The sequence below is a fragment of the Dermacentor andersoni genome, chromosome 11 (assembly GCF_023375885.2).
Source record: "Dermacentor andersoni chromosome 11, qqDerAnde1_hic_scaffold, whole genome shotgun sequence".
Taxonomy (NCBI): domain Eukaryota; kingdom Metazoa; phylum Arthropoda; class Arachnida; order Ixodida; family Ixodidae; genus Dermacentor; species Dermacentor andersoni.
Window position 1 is genome coordinate 85,527,507 of NC_092824.1, and position 16,243 is coordinate 85,543,749.

The window sequence follows — 16,243 nt, forward strand, 5'->3', positions numbered from 1 at the left end:
TCGCTGAAAAAACAAACTGGGGCGCCAGCTACGGTTGGTGCGTTCGTAACTCCTGGATCGAGACATACTGTTGGCAACGGAAGCACAAGCCCCTCTAAACGACGTCATGCCTCGTAACCCACGAAGTCTTGGAAGGTCTTGATACGCTGAGAGAAACCCGTTCTGTGCGAATCAGTGTGCAGGAAATATATGGTGCCACCTGTCGTGTTGCTACGCTATTCCGGTGTGATACACTGGCCTGAGAAGTAGCTCATGCTGGTGTAGTAGCGGCGACCATCGTCGATTTATCTAAGTGGTACCCGGATCCTGTAGAATGACGTCTAGAAGATTAACGTCTTAAAAACTTAATTGTTAAAGCTTCAGTTCTGAGCGACTCTTACGTCGAGTTGTCGCTGTCGGAGTCCAGCGGGGTCTCCAGTCCAGTCCAGTTTGCAGTGCAGTTGTACACTGAGTCCATTGGGTCACTTGTAGTGGCCATATTGTATGAAGTATTTTTTGCAGTGAAAGCGCTCCAGCTGTCTCACATGTAGATCACGGAGAGTGCCTTGAGGAAGATTATCCTTTTCTGGTTAAAGCTTCCTTCCTTGTTCCTTGCTTTCTTATTCTTCTGTTGTTCGTTTCATTCAATTCCCCATTTTCCAATTACCCTTGGCCTTCTCTTGGTGTTCGGTAGTAGTGCGCGACCTTATGAACGGTACTAACATCCATCGAGGATGCAACCTGAATTGGGAGCCCAAACGACCATGTGTGTTTCCCAGACTAGTTGAATGCAAGGAACTCCGAACAGACATGAGTGAAATTTCTTTACACAAGGTCACTCCCTGTTGCGATAGTATTTGTCGTAGTTACCGATGCCGCACTACATATATAAGCCAAAAGAAAGGAACAGTCGCCCAAGCGCTGAGCCAAAACTCCGTGAGCAGGATCTACAAAGCGTGGTCATATATGCATCAGAGAGATTCGTGTGCACTCTAACGTTGTGTTTATGTAGGCATGTGCATGCGTACACCTGAGTATGTGCGAATTGTGTTTCTTCGCTCGCCCATTCATTGCACGCAACGACGCACAGTGACTGGGGATCCACTGAAGCCCTACCTTGTGACTTTGTTTTAAGTGTCTCTTAGAGAAAACGCTATCATCAACAGCGAGAGTTACATAGCGTTTAAAGTGGCTCGTGAAGCACGTTGCCTGAAGCCTCTAGTGTGTCATGTTTGAATCCAGAATGAGCATAACCCGAAATAAAAAAATATGGGTTTTTACGTGCCAAAACCACTTTCTGATTATGAGGCAAGCCGTAGTGGGGGACTCCGGAAATTTTGACCACCTGGGGTTCTTCAACGTGCACCTAAATCTAAGTACACGGGTGTTTTCGCATTTCGCGCCTATCGAAATGCGGCCGCCGTGGCCGGGATTCGATCCCGCGACCTCGTGCTCAGCAGCCCAACACCATAGCCACCATAACCCGAAATTGTACTCGCGATTGCAAGTTGTACTCAAGCTTTGCACACGTTTGTGTCATCTCGTCTGACGTCTCTTTTGTGTCGTATGCGCAATTAAACGCACCAATGATTTAATGAAACACCAAAAGAAGACGCAAATGTGTGCACAAAAATCTCAGAGGCAGCATCCTCGTTTCGCCGTGTTCACGTCAGATAACGCCACAATATAACGCCGGACCAAGAAATACCTCAAGTAAGAGAATATAAATACCTTGGTATATGGATAAACGAAGGCAATAGATATATCGAAACACAGGAAAAAACAATAACAGTGAAGGGGAAGAGAAATGCAGCCATAATGAAGCACAGAGCACTATGGGGATACAATAGGTACGAGGTGCTCCGGGATATGCGGAAAGGTGTAATCGTTCCAGGACTTCTGGAAATGCGGTTGTTTGCTTGAAATCAGGGGTACAATCAGGACTCGACGGCAAACAAAGGTCATTGGGGCGCCTGGCATTGGGCGCTCACGAGAAGACAACAAATGAAGCTGTGCAAGGTGATATGGGCTGGACAAGTTTTGAAGTGAGAGAAGCTCACAGTAAAATTTATTATGAAGAACGACTGAGGAATATGGAAGAAAGTGAATGGGCTGGGAGAATATTGAGGTATTTATACACGAAAAACATTAATTTATAGTGGAGGTAAAGAACTGTGAAGCTTACCAGCAAATATGCTGCCTGTAGGATGAGCAACACCGCAACAAAAACATCAAGCGAAAAGTCAAAGAAGCTGAAATAGTCTCATGGGTGGCGGCAATGGAAAAGAAACCTGCCATGAGTAACTACTTAAGAGGAAAAAACGAAATCAGGAAAGAAGCAATTTATAACTCAAAGGGAAGCTCATTACTTTTCGAAGCGAGATCGGGATGCCTTAGAACACGCGCCTATAAATCATGATATAAGAAGGAAGAAGGAGCGTGTGTTGCTGCGACAAAGCTAGGGAAACGATGGAGCACGTTTTATTAGAATGTGAAGAGATTAGTAAGAGGCGATTGGAAGTTTGGTGGAAGAAAAGTAGGGAAACGACAAAAAACGGACGTACAAAAGCAAAGTTTGCATAGGGGATCAGAAAATTTGGTTGTGGAAGTTCATATGTTTTTTTTTTTCCTAGGTAGGACATCATGCAGTATAATAGCAACAGCTTGGTGGCGCAACCCACCGCCCCGTTACAAAGGGGACACTCATAACATCCATCCATCCATCCATCCAGCGGAAAAAAAAGGAGGGCGCTCCACGCAGAGCACACCTGCACCTTGCTAACGCAAGTTCGCCGACGTGCACGTGAAGCGGCGTGCCACAAGCAAGCGCACGTACTACGTCATCAGTACTGTGTCCAAGAGAGGCGTGAACGTTCTTTCGCCAGTGCTTTCCGTACTAGTTTTGCGCGGAGAGCCTCCATTTTGTTGCTTTTGTACTTCAGTCGCCCCAGTCCTTGAGCGACTTCCAAGTTTTTTCGTCCTACGAACACAGACCAGCAGCTTTTAGTGCTTTACAAAGCCCAGTCGACACGTGTCCAGCCCCCCAAATTGACGTCAAGCTTGCTCTACAGAACAAAATCAAAGAGGTCCGTAATGCTTGCTTGTCAGAAGTCTGTGGACAGTTGCACCAAGGACAAAACTAAACAAAAAATAACGCGGCACCCTGACGCGTCCGGTTAAGTTTAGGCACTCTTGCACACAGCGCGCGTCACGGCGACTCCTCCACTTCACCATGTGCAGACCGCCACAAGGAAACTCTTACATAGATTTTTCTCTTTTTTTTTCACATTCTTGTACTCTAAGCCAAGCACTCTCTTCAATCATGAGCGACGTTCGTCTCGAGAAAGCACGGGGCCGAATTAGAAAAAGAAAAATAAAGAAAATCGAAGAGACGCCCGCCACGTCTTCAAAGTGCGAGGAGGGCCGCTTGACCTGACCGGTTCACCGTCCAACCTGGTGAATAAAGCTGGCATTTTTCTTGATTTCGTAGCTCTCCCTAACCGTCGCCTCCCTGAGTGCCCTCGACACCGGGACTCCGGCGCGGCCAGGCTTTACAGTGAAACATTGTCTCATCCGAAAACTGTGCACCACAGTGGAAGCTACAGCCGGCGTGGGCCAAGCGAAGGGTGGCTTCTTGAAACTTTAGGCTCAAGAAATCTGGCTGATTTATTGTTTTCTGGAGAGTACTTTTGCTTGCTTTTCCGACTGGTCAGCCCGTTGGGGCTCAGCCAACCTGGAGGCGCCGCAGCTTTTTGCGAGATGACAATTTTCCGTAATCACTCCCTCTTTAGAAGGGATCTAAGTCTGTCGGCACATGGACGTTCTGCAAACATCTTGTAGAAACTTTTGCCTCCTCACAGATTTATGTCTTGCACCGACAGGCTCAGTACTGCACCCGCCAAGCCTGCACTGGAAGCGTTCGCCTATACAAAGTCTATAAAGGTGTATATTCCCCGTTTATAAATTTCTCGTCAACAATTCCTGGCAATCCCTCTAGATTGTTTTTAGCACAGGGTTACAGGCTGGGCGCTATACTCGGCCTGCCTGCATAGACAAGGGTTGCTACGGAATAGCTTACAAATAAAGTGCGCAAACATCCAGGAGATGTCGCTTGCTCGCTTTGATAACAGGCCATTATGGGAGCGAACCATTTGAGAATACCAACCCCGTAAGCTAATCGCAGGAGAGGGTGACAAAGGCACTGCTACATTTTTTATGGGCAGCCGAGCTGCACAAATGGCTTTAACATGGATTCCAGGGAAAACACGGGGAAGGCAGGAGATGGAAATTCAACACGATGAGCAAAACGAGAACAAGCTGAAAGCAGGAGCCAACGTTTCGACAAGTGGACTTGGTTGCTACGGTTGCTACGGTGCTGCGGTTGCTACGCTGCCTTGAAGACGACAAGTCCACTTGTCGAAACGTTGTTCCTGCTTTCACCTTGTTCTCGTTTTGCTCATCGTCTTTAACATGGATTGTGGTTCATTGGGTTGCGCGTGATCTCCTGCTGTGATGATGTAGGGTGACCGTGATCGGCTGTGGGCGTGTGCCCCGTGCTCTCTCTCTCCGTCTCTCTCTACTTTCTTCTGACATGTGTACCTTCCCTTCTCCCTTTTCTCAGTGTAGGGTAGCAAACCAGATTTTTGTTTTTTTCCTGCATTTGTCCTTTCTTTGGTCTCTTTCCCTCTACGAGATGTCTTTGAGTTGATGCTATGCGTACTTTGAAGGGACGTAGTTTTGTAGGGGCTGATTTGTCAACGTCTATGTCACCACGACACTGCACGGTTTTCGATCAGGCGGGGCGCAGGCCAGCGGTATTGACCCTCGGCCCTCCTGCTTTGAACGAAAACACTCGGAATCGGATTGCCGCGCTGTGACGCGCTTTTAGCAGCGGCAGCAGCGGCCTCTGGCGACGGCTCGACGTCTCGCTTAGCTACGCACTTCGCCCGAGCTTCTAAAGTGGAGCTGAAATTTTTTTCCAGAAGGCGAAACTGCGCTAGAAGCCGGCTAGTCCGAGAGGTTTAGTAAATGTCATTCCGCAGTCCTTTCTTATCTCTCGGTCTTTCTATGACAGCATTCTAGTCTCGCTGTCTTCCATTGTTATCGCTTTTGTTGTTGTTTTTTAGACACGAGATTCGAACGACTGACTCCACCTGAAGCACATTATGTATTCTTATCTCGTTGGCTGGAGAAGTTTCAGAAGAAAACGCAAGAAGTTATATGCTCTGTAATCTAATACAGCTGATCTGCTGAGCGAATTGGATCGGTCGATGGAACAGAAGCCCGTGTCGTGTGAGCTAGCGTTTTAAAATTCCATCGGTCTTTTCGCATTGAGTCAGCTCTATGTGCTTTGCTGTGAAGCATTGAACGAATTAAGTCCAGTTGATAAGGAATGCAGAGAGAGGTGAATAATCAGATGGCTGAGCGTCCTTGAAGTAATTCTTTGGAGTGTTTTTAGGTCAAAGCTTTACTGAGTTGGTAATTACGTTTTAACGCCTCGTTCCAGCCAGTGCGTTTATATTGCAGCGAATAGCAGTGAATACTGCTTACTGTGCGCTAGCTGTCTGGTCGCTGTCGCAGATCGATGACGTCAGGATCGTCTCACCGCATGGAATTCGGAGTGTTCAATGTAACATGTGTCATCTCTTTTTTTTTTTTTTTTGGTTCGGTCTGTTCAGGTATTTGGGGAAGTTCACTTGCACTACAAATGAGAGTATCCACACGAATAATTTCACTTGAATCTCTACACAAACATATATCTACTAACTAAACTTTTAGTTATTCATGTTAGGACGCACGATAAAATTTTGAATTTGAGGACGAACAGTGTAAAATTCATTATTGAAAATGCAGCTCGGAGCTTATGCTACTCGCCGAAGTTCAGCTCAGTCGATACGATTTCACCAATTAAGCGGCTACAATTGGGCAACTGTAGGCGTCTGTGCCAACGGCGCCGGTCCATTCGGCATCCGTCCCTACGTGAGTAATTGAGTAGCTGGTTAAGTGACCTTGTCAATTAGCTTACCTGGACACTGCGACATATCATGGAGGTAATCTCCGCCTATTGCGGAATACTACCTGTGCTAAATTCTATCGTCATGCTGATGTTTCTTTTTCATTCCTTAATGCTTTGATTCCTTTATGCTTGTTTTAGCAGGAAGGAAAGGAAAGGAAAGAAAGACTGCGTCAAAGCTCCCCTTTCCCTGTGAGGCACCGCATATTAATACAGATATTTGTGAGGTTTTTTTGCGATCTACCGGCATTTGTGAACGTATTTAACTGGAACGCCTTTTGTGTGTGTGTTCATGTGTGCGTGTTTTTTTTTTTTTTTGCCTGCCTTTCCTCTTCATCTCTCTCTCTCTCTCTCTGTCATGTGTCTGAGCATGTTTCAGTACTCACGGTAGTACATGAGCGGGTTCTCCAGTTCTGGACAGGGAAAGCCGATGTTGCGAAAGTACTCCAGCATGGTCCGAGTGTAACCTGCGTAGGAGATGAAAAGCACGAAGGGATGAATGCCACGATCGTCGTACGACCATTCTGAAGTCTGAAGATTATAATCATTCTCATTAATTATGTGCTGCATGTCTAGGCTCTACATTTGCTGCTGCCATATACAGCCGTCACAAGCGTCCGTTTGTACCTCCGTTTTCGTATGCTATGTCCAGTCAACCACAAAATTTCACGTAGCACGGGACGTCAGAAAACGTTCAACTTCGGAGCAGCCTGTAACAGTACTGAGAAAAACAGAACATCACAATGTCGTTCGCATATCCCAGTGTATACAGGCTGTAAATGCAAACACTATAGGCTGCGTTGTCGGGCTGCGCAGATATTCGGCTTTTTCTCGGATCTTGCGTTGCGCAAAATGTTGTTGGCTGTACGATTTGACGTTGAAGCTTATGCAATTATGCAACTAATTATAAATTGAAACAGTCTATTTTACTACTTAGTTAGTCAATGATAGCGGAAAGAACCCACCACTGTGCACACACGACAAATGCTAAAAAAACACTGTTAGTCCCATCGCCATATCTCTTAGGCGTCTTTCTTTTTTCATTTTCTTTTTCAGCAGCTTGGTCCGCCTTAGCTGGGGCACACGGTATATGTTTTCACCCTCTGTATTCCTCTCGTCTGTTTCTAAAAGGAAAAAAAAACCTTAGATGCATTCTACTTTGCATACAGCGCCGTATAGCGTGCCCAGCTCGTAGCCTCCTCTTTAGTACCGCATCTTCTGGAATCGGAGTAAGACTGCTTTATAGTGTTTTCGTTAGCGCGCTGCGCTGATTGAGCACCTTCAAGCAGAGTACCGTCGCAGGCGCACTGCAGTCTCACGAGTGCGCTAGGGCGCGCTCTCGTGATAATACACTGTGGTTGTTTGGCTGTCATGTGCGCGCTCATGTATAGAGAGTGCGGATGTTGACAGCGACATCTCTCCTTGGGAAAGGTTCATTCTGAGCATTCACCTGCTTTCGTGGGAGACTATAGTCCGCGAGTTGTACATTGTAACAAAGCCTGGTCGTTATGCTATGAGCAATATTTGTAGCCCCAAACCTTATGTGATATACCCGCTGTAGTGTTTTTTGACCTGTTCAGTGTCGTTTCTATTATCTGCATTTTTTTTTCTTTTAAATAAACGTTTTGATATATATATATTATTTTCTTTCCTCCATCATCGGATCTTTTTCCTATGATATTATAAACCGAACGCAGCGGCTTACTTTTGTTTATACAGACGGGCAAAAATGACACGGATAATGGGGAATGCTCTCTTGGTATGGTCCTCACATTCCTATCTCTAACGTCAGTGACACGGCGGTACAGAAACACGAAAACGTACCAGTACGTCAGTTACACCGAAGTGGTGAAGGAGTAAAAGCAGAATATGAACGTTATGTGCGCTTCGTAACCATTGCAGCAGGTGGTATGGTCTTGACATTCCCATCTCTGACGTCAGTGACACGACGAGACAGAAACACGAAAACATACCGGTACGTCACTTACACCGAAATGATGAAGGAGTAAAAGCAGAACATGGCCGTTACGTACACTTACACTTCATAACTATTGCGAGCAGAGTTGCGAGCAGCACTTCGTGTTTGAAGCGTTCGGGGCGTGTTTGTCGGGGAGAACGGTGCAGAGAGCTCACGAAGAAGTGCTGAAAGCTTGCGACTTCGTTCCGTTTTACATTGGACCCTCTACCCCTCCCGAGAGCCTTGTGCTCGCACAACTTACGTTCTGTCAGCGCGCTTTGGTGAGCCCAGCGTATGCCTCCGTGCGCGTCGGCTCAGTGAACGCTAGAGGCCGCGCGCGTCGACGTTAGTGAGATAACACGACGGAAGGAGACGCGTAACTTTTGCACGCCTTCGCAACGTCTTTGAAACGCGTCCTAATTTGCATGGAGTCAGCAAGGACGAGGCGCGTCGAATTTCCAGCCGACAGGGCCCCGAATAAGCACCGTGATAGGTTAATTTTTTTTTTACTTCTGCGCGAGCCTGTGCTCATCGCGCCGTTGCCTACTTGCATCTGCCGTGCAAGTGGGGAGTCTCTGGGTTCATCTTTGTTCGTGACAGCTGAGCAAGTAACGCCCTACGTTTTTGACAGCGTCTGCTATTAGCAACCTCCCGTGCGTAAATGTGTCAACTCCGGTCGCGTCTCTTCCTGGCTCGCGACTTCGGTGACATGTGTGAAAGCGAATGAAACACGTGCACGTTACGGCGTCGAAGGAAAAACTACAACGAAATTTTACTATGGCTAAATTGGTTCCAAACGTTTCAATTTGTATACCTGTACTTTTTTGCTTCAGTATAACTGAAGATATCTTCTCAGAGCTGCAAGGCTGGTGATTGCTTTATTTTCTTATCCACACGCTGTCTTTAAATAGCATCGACGTAGAGTACGCGTGCGTCTGGTAGTTAGCGTATATAGGGTGTTTCTTGTTGTTGTTTTAGCTGCACAACCCTTAAAAAATTGAAGAGTCGAAAGACACGTTGTGGAACGCCATGCTTCAAACAGCCCCTACTGCGCACGCTGCCCGCGAAGTGCCGATAGGCGCGCTTAGCAGTCCGATCGGTCTCTCACCGGTGTAGACCATCTCGCCAAGGCAGAGGTAGGCCACGCGGTCCAGGAACGGGAAGATGTCCGACCGGGGCTTGGACATGGTGAACAGCACGAGCCGGTTGTACTTCTTGGCGTGGTTGGCCAGGATGGAGACGACGAAGTACGTGTTCAGGGGGTCCAGGTCGGCCGTCGGCTCGTCCAACACCACGAGCACTGCGCGGTGGTCGAGAATGGCGTTAAGCGATAATAGACGTCCGTTTGAAAAAATCCACCAACCGCGTTGGTCAAACGCACTGAACTCGCCCAAAGAATGTGCCGGGCAGTATAATGTATACCATAACTTAGGCCTTGCGTTGGGGCTAGCTTGAACAGCATGCTTTGGAAAAGAGAATTGCAATGTTTGCAAAATGAACTTCGCTACTAAAATTAAAAGGAGGGGGGGGGAGGTGCTACGTTGGCACTGTGATTGTTGCCCTAGGATAGACATGATGGTATTCGTGTTTGTGGCTTCAGGCGTTCTTGTGGGTTTTTTACACCCTCCCGGACTTTTGTGATCAAGGCTGTCTTCCCGAATAGCTCACACTTGAACAAAAATTAATTAGCGAGTGGTCTATCTATTGCAAAGAGAATAGGATGCATAGAAAGTCAGAGAGGTTAATCAGAGGCAGTTCCGGTTGGCTACCCTGCACGGAGCGGAAGGGGGGATAAAAACCAGTCGTATTTTAGGGAGTAATTTTCTGCCTTTACGTTGGACCGTTCCTCAGCGTCAGAAAGAGGGGCACTCTCGATTCGCAAGATTATGTAGGCTTGTCCCAGTTGCCTCTCAAAATGTCGGAAAGGCAGGGTTCAAATTCACAGAGACCTGTTTTCAAATTAGTGCAGAAAATGAAGTTTTGTAATAGGAGCGCTGCCGCTGTCACAACCATCGCGAGCAGGACCCCTTCTGGAGGCTGTAATGACCTCCTATTGTTCTGGCTCATGGGCAGTGCCACGTCTTGTTCGAACGATGAACAATGAAATGAAACGAAATGGCTCGGCGTTTTCAAAGAGAAGGCCGCCGTGACCGTAGAAGAACGGGTAGAAACGTTAAGCCAATCACTTTCACGGACTAATCAGTGATTTGAGAAAGCTGTTCACTTACTTTGGCACTCAGCTTCGGGCAGTGGCGTAGCCAGAAACTTCTCCCGGGGAGGGGGGGGGGGGGGCGTTTTTTTAGAACGGGGAGAGTAAGGTAGGGTGAGGAGGTGCTGTACAGGGCGCATACTTAGAACGGGGAGAGTAAGGTAGGGTGAGGAGGTGCTGTACAGGGCGCATACTAACACAGGTATCACAACTCTTAAGCGCAGCCGGGAGGGGGGGGGGGGGGGGGGAGGCAAGGCAGGAAAGGCACATGCCCGGTGTGAGGTGGCGCTGGCTACGCCAATGTCTTCGATGGTTCCGGCACAATTTTTGTTTTCAGCTTCATTTTTTCTTCCGGGCAGCATCAGACCGAAACGGCCTTCCCGGCAAGTTGCATCTATCAGTTTCGGACTTATATTTAGAAAAAAAAAGCCCGCAAAACTTGCATTACGAAAAGAACAGCAACAAGTGAAACAACAATTCATGCAATAGCCCCTAACACAGAGGTCGTTGGCGAAGTAGAACTGAACTTAGAATACTGACCGGGGTCCCTGACCAGCTCGATGGCGATGCTTAGTCGGCGGTACTCGTTGATGGACAGGCTGCTCACCTCCTTGTTTGCAACCTGGTTCAGCGCCAGGTCCGCCATCACCTGCTTCACCTGGATTGAGCCGTGCGCATGCGCGTGTTACGGGGGAAGTTGAGAGAGCAAAAACAAAGGAAGTCGGCGTGAAGGCGGACTAACGAGCTTTCTGCAACAGACGATCACGTAGCGTTGAGAGCCCCTGAGAAAGTGTGGAGGCACTTTTCTGAAAAACACGAACGTCGCACGCTTTGGGACAAAGTTAGCTGGAACGCTAATGTAATGCCTCGCCGCAGTGAACTTTATACAGTTCACATCTAACGCTGTGTTAACGTCATCAAACGTTGTAATTCTACCTCCTGTGTGTGTGCTTGCTTACGCGCTTGTTGTTGTTGTTGTTTTTGTTGTTGTTGTTGTCTCAAAACTGTGGGGTGACATGCAGTGCACTTAAGCTTCTTTCTTCTTCACTGATGCATCAGAGACCATCTAAACGCGTTTATGGCCAACTTTCGCCGAACCGATTTTCATTATCTCATTGGCGTCAGCCAAGTCTTGGGACTTCACGAATGCCGAACGCATTAGTGTCTATTCTTTTGCTTCTACATAAATAAACTGAGATTCGAGCAAAATGTACCCAACCGTCCTCGCAGCAACGTTTTCAGACATCCTTTCATAAGGCTACCTCACACACAAATCATTCGTCTAATTCGCATCGAACAATGACACGTTCCGTTGTGTTGTCTCTCCAGCACGCGTCTCCCCGGAGTGGAAGAAAAAAGCGAGAAAAAGCGGCGACGTGCATTGCCGCCCGCACGCACCCGGCCCCTCTTGACGGAGCCGGACACCTTGGAGGCGACCGTGAGCTTGGCCGCGAAGTGCAGCGTCTGGCGCACGGTGACGCCTGGCACGAGGGAGCACCGGCGGGCCACGTAGCCGCACTGCTCCTGGAACAGGCGCAGGGTGAGCGGCACGTCGTTCAGCAGGATCTGGCCCCGGGTCGGGCCCATGGCGCGCCGGGCCACGACCTCCAGCAGGGCCTTCTTGCCGCTCCCTGGAATGGAGAGAGGGAGAGGGGTGAGCTCGCATCTATCTCGATCTCTTTCGTTATTGTGCGGTGAAAGGTGGCAGGAGCAAAAAACAAAAAAAAAAACGCCGTTATCTTGCCGCTCCGTGGAATGGAGAGAGAGAGAGAGAGATAGAGGGGAAGGGAGGGGGGTGAGCGCGTATCTGTCTCGATCTGTTCGTTATTGTGCGGTGAAAGGTGGCAGGAGCAAAAAAAAAAAAACCGCCGTTATCTTGCCGCTCCCTGGAATGGCGAGAGAGAGAGAGCGAGAGTGAGAGTGAACGTGTATCTGTCTCGATCTGATCGTTATTGTGCGGTGAAACGTGGCAGGAGCAAAAAAAAAAAAAAAAGGCCGCCGTTATCTTTCCGCTCCCTGGAATGGAGAGAGAGAGAAAGAGAGAGAGAGAGATGCTGAGCGCGTATCTGTCTCGATCTGTTCGTTATTGTGCGGTAAAAGGTGGCAGGAGCAAAAAAAAAAAAGAAACAAAGGCCGCCGTTACGCAGCTTGACCGGCTCTCGCCGCCTGTATAGAAGGGCTGCAAAGCAGTGCCATCCATTACTCGCGAATGTAAACCGAACGTGAGGTGCACAAACGAATATGAAAATAACAAGATAGCATCATTACCAATCATAAACGTGGCACGATATAGTAGCTATTAGGTGTAATCAAATAGCAGTAATGTAGAAGCACCGAAAGAGTGCTCAAGAAAAACGATCTTGCACATAACAATGCAAAACACAAAGTCACACATAAATATATAAAAGAATTTTCAAATCATATATGCACAAAAATAGCAAAAATATACATTAAGCTTATAAGAACTTTGCTGCGATATCTGTTGACGCTATATGTGCTTGCTTCAATGGCCGTTGAGGTAACATTAAAGGAAAAACCTTGCATAGCGTCTGGTCATCGTAATTTTGTGTGAACGAGGCACTAACCAGTAGTTAGGGCGCCTTGTTTCATATTTGTACCGAGTGAGTCTTACGTTTACCTATGTAGAAATATTTATTTTGCTTACACTCATTTTTCATCGCTCTTTCCGTATCACCGCATATGCCCCACGGAATACGATTCTGGAATGCAAGAGGCGGCGCCTCCCACGAAACCGTGCTGCGCCTCAATTTCCAGCAGTCCATTACGTGGACACTTACAGAATAGAGTTACTGTATAGTTTCCGTTAGGGAAGAAAGTCTATACATTAATCTTTTTAAGGAATACACCCCCCCCCCCCCGCAACTAATCACGCCGCTAGCACCTCGTCTGCGACGGTATAGCACGTGCGACTCGATTCAGCGGCACTGAGGTACGTCATGCTCATCCACAGCAGATAAATTGGCGATCCGTCTTGTCGTGTGCGCCCCGTAAGAAGAGATAAAGTGTGGCCCCAGTGATCCAGGGACTGCGGACACTTCTCGGTCGCACGCCTCAAGAATAGGCAGATGCGTGGTCGAATGTTATTATTATTATTATTATTATTATTAAGCAACTACAGTGGTGCATTCAAACCTCGTTATAACGAAATAATGGACATAACGAAGTAGGCGAAATCCCCCTCGAAATCTCCATAGATATTCATATTGCAGTATATATAGTAGTTCATTTCACTAAGTAATGGCTGTATCGAAGTAATTCTGGCTCCCCTATCAATTTCGTTATAACGAGGTTTTACTGTTCTAGTTCTTGGGCAGATTTGCCACGCTGCATGGGCGGCTAACGACGCGGTGTTATGAGACGACGACTTCTTTTTTTTTTTTTTCGGTCTGCGCAGGAGAGCGCACGTATTACGTTACGGATTTCCACGGCTCATTTTCAGAACCGTGAGGGTACCTGCACATATAGCCTGCAAAGTTGGAGAACGCGTTTCGATCGTGTTTCTCCTTCTTTTCCCCGCCCCCCGGTGTCTGGGTCGGCAAAGAAACGGAGTCTTCTAGAAAGCACTGAACTTAGCGAACGAGTCGCTGAGATTAATACGTTTCCTTGGAGCGGGGGCGTCGAGAAGAAACGGACCTCATCGCGACCGAGCAGCAATATATCTCTAGGGCGGGGCGGAGCGGACGGCTAAGATGAAGTATCGCGGCACGGGAAGGGCGATAAGGATGCAGCACTCTCAGGGATCGAGTGAACGCCGGGAGGCCGATACCGAAACGAGCGGCAAAAGCAGTGGCACAGCTGGCTTGAAAAAAAAAAGTGGAAAGGGCGTGATGTGATTCGGTCATTAAGCACCATCGTCCCGAGAGCGAAACATCCAGAAAAATACTGCCAGTGGAACGAACATAAAACGGATATGAAAGCTGTCCAAATGAGCACTGGGATGTCGGGTGATGATACCTCCCCCTCCTCCTCCTAACGACAGTGGAAAGATGAGCAAAAGCACCCGCACACCTTTTTAGGACACCGACGCCACGACAGGTTCGGTCATTGAAGAGAATCACCGCGCTCGCGCGTTTGAACTTTGAAAAATAAAAATACAGAAAGAAAGACGCGAGAGGAAGGACACAGGAACAGGGAAACAAGCAAAGCGCGTTGAACACTTCCCTCGAGCAACAATTCTTTATTTCGCCCGAAAGAAGTGATTCGAGGCAAAAAGACAAAAAGAAAAAAACTAAAGAAACAAGAAGCAGACAGCTTCTTACCGCTAACCGTTTGGTGCGGCGGAGGTCATTTTCTGTCTCGTGGGCTACTGAACACTATTGCAATTTCGCCAGTGTCCCCGAACAATGGCAGAACAGCGTGGGCGAGGACGAAATGCGTCTCGTCTCCCAACAGCAGCTCCGCACCGCGCGTCGCAAGAGAAAGAACACGGGAAACGGGGAATCGACCCAAAAACGAAACGCGAAAGCAAGTGCGGGGGTCCCGCGGTAGCGTCAGCGAGCTCCTAGACCGTGAAAGTACGAAACGGCGAACAATGTGCAAGTCCCTTCCCCCTCTCCATCTTTTTACGCACGCACGCACATACACACGCCTTCGTTTTTCGTGATTACTTTCCGTACGGGTTTTGTGTTTCTCAGTATATTCCTCAAGGGCACAAACAACACGCCCGAGGCGAAAGCAATTACTGCTCTGGACATCGTTGGGGACAGATTGGTCTTTAGCTTCCCTATAGTTTGACGCGTAGCGCTCCTTCTTAGTTGCATTCCTTTTTGTTTCTTTCTTTATCTCAAGCTACGGAGAGCAGTGTTCGGGGAACATTACTATTGTTGCATCCCGCAACATTTCATTATCGGTCGACGCGCCAGGCCGTTTTCTCCACCGCAAGTCCCTTCGTCGCAATCATCAAACGGGCCAAGTTGCGAAAACTTCCCGCGTCTGCCGGACCCGCGGTTTCTTTTGTCTGCGGCGACCACCGAGCTTTCTTGCTAGCGCGACGTGACGGTATTGGCGTCGATCGGCCAGCCGACGTCACTCTTCCGAGCGTTTGACGTCATGCGACAACTTTGGCCGCAGTTAAGTTTGCCTTGGAGTGGGCTGTGTGTAGACGCAGCCGGTGCCTACACACAGCCGTCACCAGGGGATACGTGGCTCCGTTTATTTTATTGGTTTGTTTAAAAGAAAGCATCGTTGAGGTTTAGATGCTGTGGGCGGTGCTAACGTGACGTCGCGCTTCTTCGCCGCCAAAGCTGAAAGTTCTCCGCCGCGTTTGCCACCAAAATTTAAGATTAGAATCTTGGGTATCGCTTGTCATAACCATAATATGATTATGAGGCATGCCATAGTTGGGGACTGCGGAATAACTGCGAGCACCTGGGGTTCTTCAACGTGCCCTAATGCACCACTGAAATCAACTATCTATACAGGTCTCCTGTCGAGATGCACCGAAATTCACTACTGTTGAACACGACGGCGATTCGGGCTAGTGAGTCAATGTACAGTCGCATTCAATATGAACTGCCCGAAGTCGAATGTGCTTCCAACCATACGGATCTTCTGTCATAATGAAAATTGGTTTAGTGAATGCCATTAACTTGAACAGTGTTTAGTTATCCTAATTTTTTCGTTTGTCAGCGCCGTCGTACAGTATTGCGGCCATTTCGACCATGGGCAGCATGTCGTAGCTCGTCCTGGGCAGTGGACATAAAGGTAGGCTGATGATGATCGTGATGACGATAGTGATGATGAACGCTCTCCCTCAACATCAAACAGGGAGACGGAGGCGAATAAACCGGTGCCCCGAGGAATAAACGGTGCTAAGGAAAGCATCTGCTTCCCTGACGGAGGCAAGTACCCTTGTCGAAACGTTGGCCTCAGCGAAGTTCCTTGCTTACGGCGGAGTTAAGCAGAGTTAAGCACTTGTCAGGAGGGAGTGCCAGTGAATGAACATGTCTCTGTACGCATCGTAATGTATGGAGTAAGCACATCGCGCATTACATATGCGCGCGTGGGGAAGTGCTTGCGCGAGCCCGTTTATCAGGGGGAGGCGTGGGTTGCTACCGCCGTAACG

General features: G+C 48.1%; 2 protein-coding genes and 1 long non-coding RNA gene across 4 annotated transcripts in view; 2 read left to right on the forward strand and 1 right to left on the reverse strand.

Moving 5' to 3' along the window:
• Positions 1 to 11,556, forward strand: part of LOC140214279 (uncharacterized) — a 117,053-nt gene extending 105,497 nt beyond the window's left edge. The window contains exon 3 of the long non-coding RNA XR_011891262.1: positions 11,488 to 11,556. This is a non-coding gene — a long non-coding RNA (uncharacterized lncRNA). The remainder of the gene's footprint in view (positions 1 to 11,487) is intronic.
• LOC126517776 (ATP-binding cassette sub-family G member 5) overlaps positions 1 to 16,243 on the reverse strand; it is an 80,776-nt gene that overhangs the window by 20,949 nt on the left and 43,584 nt on the right. For both annotated transcript variants that reach the window (XM_050167567.3, XM_050167568.3), the window contains exons 3-6: positions 11,557 to 11,789; positions 10,699 to 10,816; positions 9,058 to 9,249; positions 6,379 to 6,459 (exon numbers count right to left, since the gene is read on the reverse strand). In XM_050167567.3, the coding sequence (XP_050023524.1) occupies positions 6,379 to 6,459; positions 9,058 to 9,249; positions 10,699 to 10,816; positions 11,557 to 11,789 (624 nt within the window). The remainder of the gene's footprint in view (positions 1 to 6,378; positions 6,460 to 9,057; positions 9,250 to 10,698; positions 10,817 to 11,556; positions 11,790 to 16,243) is intronic.
• The window catches only part of LOC126517775 (ATP-binding cassette sub-family G member 8), a 320,167-nt gene continuing 315,654 nt past the window's right edge, over positions 11,731 to 16,243 (forward strand). Inside the window, exon 1 of the mRNA XM_050167566.3 lies at positions 11,731 to 11,812. The gene's annotated coding sequence lies outside the window, so the exon portion shown is untranslated. The remainder of the gene's footprint in view (positions 11,813 to 16,243) is intronic.